Below are 4,737 nucleotides of genomic sequence, written 5' to 3' on the forward strand. Positions count from 1 at the left end.
GAGAGAAAAGTCTACCCGGGGCGCCCAAGTTACCAAAATGAAAATTGGCAATTGAGATGATAAGAAAGTGGCTTTCTTGTGCGAAATCACTTCAGGTAACAGAGATAACATTAAATAACATACATTCTATGCACCAAGAACAATGTTTTATGTACCAAGTCTCTTATCTGTCTCTTCTAATGACTTCCCTTAGCGGGTTGTTAGTACTTGACAGCAGGTCTCTGTGCGGGGAACTTTTTTCCAATTCCACATTCAAAGGAGGTCCATCAGAGAACATGATTGGCAATTTTCGTCATAATCTGCACATTATTAGCATCAAAATTGACATGGCAGTAACACTGGTGGTTTTTGATGTGCCTTTCTTCAAGTTCAAGGAAGTCCCTCCAGTAGCAGTGGTTCGGTATAGCAGGGCTCAGCTACCCAGCGGGGGCTTTGCAGAGGCAAAGGCGCGGTGGAGAGGCGTGAGAAATAAATCCGAGAGCCTCTTTGCCGAAAGGAGGGAAAGACGCTAAGGAAAAGAATTGAATTTAGAAAAGTATCTGGAAGGTACATGCTTCAGGACAACAGCCTACACTTAGAGAGATTCAAGTATTTCCCAGGTAGCGTGGGTTATGGTAATTAGAAAGTGTGAGCTTAAAAAAATGCCTCTCCCCATCCTGTCAGTCTCACACTTCTCTTCCCGTTACTGGCCCGGCCGTGGCAGCCGCGGTAGCGACCGCGTGTCGAACAGAAATAGGCGAGACGTTTCCCATTTCGTCGAACTCAAACCGAAATAATAATAATAATTAAATTTTAAAAAGAAAAACAAAACAAACAAAAAAAAAAACCAAACAACCAAACAGTCGGGAACACATTCCCTTCTGCTGGCTCCCCCGCCCTGCGCCCGCCGGCCCGGCCGCCCGCAGCCCCGCGGAGCTCGGGACACCACCACAGGGCCGCCTCCGCGGGGGCGCAAGATCCGCGAGGCGCCCTCCCACGCCGGTCCACGCGCCCCTTCCGCGGTCAGAAATACAAAAATAGACGGAACTTCTTGGCCGAGCTGGGGGGCGATCCCCCATCTCGTCGACACCCCCCCCCCCCCAGCCCCCCTACAAAAGACCCCCGCCCCGGTCCCGGGCCGCGGTGGTTATCTGGTGAGCGGCGCCTCCTCCCGCTGGTCCGGCGAGGCGACGGCGGCCTTGCCCAGCACGGCGGCCGAGTAGGGCAGGAAGCCGCTTTCCGAGCGCTGCCCCGCCGCCGTGCATGGGAAATCGGCGGCGGCGGCGGCCGCCCCCCCTCGCGACCCGAGCGCCGAGGCGGCCGCCGCTGCCGCCGCCGCCGTCTGGCTGCTGTGGCAACTGAGGCAGGAGCAAGGCGGGGAGCTGCCCGGCGGCCCCGACCCCGCCGCCGCCGCCGCCGCCGCTGCCGCCGCCGCCGCCGCCGACGCTGCCGCGCTGGTGTTGAGGCCGGCGGCGGCGGCGGCCGGCGGCTGGTAGAGGCCAGGGTGTCGGAAGCTGCAGAGCAGCTCGGGGCGGGAGTAGGGGTGCGAGAGGGCTCGGAAGGTGTCCAGCGGGCGGATGGAGGTGGCGAAGGGGGCGCCGGCGGCCCCGGAGGCTGCGGCGGCGGCGGCGGCGGCGGTGACCCCGACGTGCGGGTAGTAGTGGAGTGGGACGTGGGAGTGGAAGGGGTAGGGCAGGCTGCCGGTGGCCGCCGCGTGGGTCATCATGTAGGTGTAGAAGCTGGGGTCGGCCGGGTGGGGCCAGGACATGGCCAGGCGCTGCCGCTTGTCCTTCATCCGCCGGTTCTGGAACCACACCTGCGCGGGGAGACAAGCACAGCGCGGCCTCAGCTCCGCGCCGCTCCGCGCCTCGCCGCGCGCGAACACCGGCGGGCACCCACCGACACCCACTGCTGGCGACCGCGCTCCCGCCCCTGGGGGGGTCGCCTGCCATCTTGCCCGGGGGACTCCTTCCGTTTGAATAAACGTTTTCCCTTTCAGCCGTGTTCCCCCGCCAGGCAGTACGGTGTAGACGTCCGCATCCCCCCCCGTATTTAATAGCTGCGTGTATTTTCTCTCCCTTCTTCTCTTTAGGGAACATGCTAACGGGGTAAAAACTGATTATGAATATATACATATATATATATAAACTTTTTTTTTTTTTTAACGGAAAGGCGAAATTTTGGACTCGGAGAAGCGAAGGTGTGGAAGGGCCCGGCGCATCCTTCCCCCGGAGCGGGCAGGCGGCCGCCGGGGAGCTGGGAGGCGTCACCGGCGGGGCGCGGACGGCTCGTACCTTGATGGTGGTCTCGGGCAGGTTGAGGGCGGCGGCCAGCTCGCAGCGCCGCGGCCGCGACACGTAGTTCTCCCGGTAAAACTCCTTCTCCAGGCGGGCGATCTGCTCGCGGGTGAAGGCGGTCCGGTACCGGCGCACCTGGTCGGCCCCCGCCGCCGAGCCCCCCAGCGCCCCGCCGCCGTGAAGGCTGCCTATGGCTGGGGCGGCGGGGGCGGTGGGGGCGGCGGCGGGGGTGCTGGGCGCCGGGCTGCTCTCCGCGTAGCCTGCGGGGCGAGGGCAGGGGGGTGAGAGCGGGCGGCCCCCCCAGCCTGCCTGGCCCGGCCTGAAGGCCCACTGTCCTCCTCCCACACCGCTGCTGCTGACAGAATCGATAAAGCTAGGATTTGGGGAGGGCTGGGGGTTTGGTTGTTTGGGTTTTTTTGGGGGTCACTTCACAGCCGCGTTTTTCTCGATTAATGGGGATATTTTGGGCAGCCGAGCGTCGGGAAGAGCGGGCCGGGTCTCGGCGCGGCTCCGCCGGGCTGCGGGGAGCCTGAGCTCGGCGCCAGCCTTTTCCTCGTCCACTGCACTTCTTACGTTCGTTTGAGACGTAAGAAATAAGAGCAGCCATAAAAGCTGTTTGGTTTTTTTTTTCTTTTTCTCTCGAACCTTACGTCGAGGGTCCCTTCCTTTCTCCTCGCACCTCGGTGGCCCCGAGGAAACCCACCGCTCACCTAGCTCCCCCTCCCCAATTGCAGCGATAATAACAGCCACCGTCCATCACCGTGCCCCGCAAAGCGGGAAGGAGACGAGGCTGTGGCGAAGCCCGTGTCGCAGGCGGAGGAAAAGTGAACAATGCCCAATTACTCCGAGGTGGGCGCAGGACGGCACATTGTCACTGACACGGAGAAGGACACACGCAGACAAATACGGGCCGTGTCCTCGGACTCCTCTCTCTCCCTCTCTAGTTTAATCTCGGTACGTATAGACACGTACCCACAGCTCGAGAGACGCCGAGAGCCCCACGAGCGCGAGGAAAAAATACGGAGAAAGCTTTCCCTAAATATAGGTTGGTGAATATCTGTGCCCGCATATATTCTGGATCTATACCTACATAACCCACGGGTTTGGGCAGGCACAGGCGCGCACACGCACGCACCCGCACAGGAGCGGTGCCTCTCGGCTACCGGGACAGCGCAGGAACGGCGAACGCTCTTTTAACAGCCCAGAGCTCTGTCTGCGCGAAAGAGAGCGCGCCGGTGCGCGGGCGAGCAACTTCGGCGGGGGGCGGTGGGTTTGCTCTGGTGCCTAAGGGCGGCCGGCGAGGCGCGGGGCCGAGGTGGAGGGGAGGGAGGAAGAGTTACCTTTGCTGCTGTTCTCCTTCAGCTGAGAGGAGGTCAGGCCGGCCGGGGAGCGCAGCGCGGAGCAGCCCACCTCCACATCGCTGTTCATATCTGCCTCTTGAGCCACGTCGGAATAAAGGCTGATTTTCTTCCTGCTCTCCGACGGCGGAATTTCGGAGGAGACGGTGCTTTCGCTGTTCGGGTGCTGAAGGTTGAATAAAGTGTCTATTTCGAATTTGCCTTTGGCGGAGATGTCCCCTATGGCGCTGTGCAGGGAGGCAGCAGCCAGCCTCGGGCTGAGGCGGCCGCTGTGCGGAGAATTTTCAAGGGCCTCCAGCACCGCATTTCCAGCTGAGTCTGACAAATTCGAGAGTCTTTTGCCAGCTGAAGGGCTGTGCAGCCCTCTCTCCATCAGGATCATCTCTTTTCTTATTCTTTCCATCATCTCAGCTTTATAAAAAATGTCAAAGTTGCAGGGCTGGTCCTGTGCTAATGATGAGCTGCAGCAGGGGCTAATTCACATTCAGCCCGGCGAGTGTCTCTAAATATTATTATCTCTTTTTGAGGGAGGCGTAAAAATTGTGGGATGCCAAAGCGAGGGAATGACTGGTCAAAATGACCCATACATCCTTTCTAGCCCGAAATGTCATTCATCAAAAAGTGGTGCTCGTCATTAAGGTACGAATGACGCTGTTCGAATAATCATTTATTGTAACAGGTTTATAAGCAAATAAATACAAGCTCCTGTCAGTGGATAATGAAGGCGGCTTCAGAGCAGACAAATATATCCAGGTGGAAAGAAAGAAAGACAAGAAGTGAGGAGTAAAGCTCTTGTCCTTAGCTTGATCAGATCTTGCTTGAATTGCTCTGGGGTTTGGCCTCTGGGGTGGAATTGACAGTCTGATTAATAAAATGAGCTGTGCAACATTTCCCCTTTCATTTAGGTGCATCATTATGCTCTGATTTTTGTTTTGTTGCCTTTTAGGTCCTAATGATGCAGCTTCTTTCTCATTTGTCCTCGGACAGAACTACACGCTAAATATTAGATCACGCTTTACTTTATCATTATTTCTGAGGCGGATTTTACATCACGACGCGAGGAAATGCTGGAAGGGGACCGGAGGACAGAGAACCTCCCGCCG

At 58.3% G+C, this 4,737-nt stretch overlaps 1 protein-coding gene across 1 annotated transcript; it reads right to left on the bottom strand.

Annotated features, from left to right (window-relative positions):
• Positions 1-1,126: 1,126 nt before the first annotated feature.
• Positions 1,127-4,040, bottom strand: EVX2 (even-skipped homeobox 2). The gene is made up of 3 exons (XM_086751575.1): positions 3,617-4,040; positions 2,274-2,536; positions 1,127-1,795 (listed from the first exon to the last, which is right to left on the bottom strand). The coding sequence occupies exons 1-3, from the start codon at positions 4,038-4,040 to the stop codon at positions 1,127-1,129; spliced, it is 1,356 nt and encodes a 451-aa protein (XP_086607701.1).
• Positions 4,041-4,737: the final 697 nt, after the last annotated feature.

This window comes from Chlamydotis macqueenii, chromosome 6 (genome assembly GCF_036417535.1).
Source record: "Chlamydotis macqueenii isolate bChlMac1 chromosome 6, bChlMac1.mat, whole genome shotgun sequence".
In the NCBI taxonomy this organism is placed as follows: Eukaryota; Metazoa; Chordata; class Aves; order Otidiformes; family Otididae; genus Chlamydotis; species Chlamydotis macqueenii.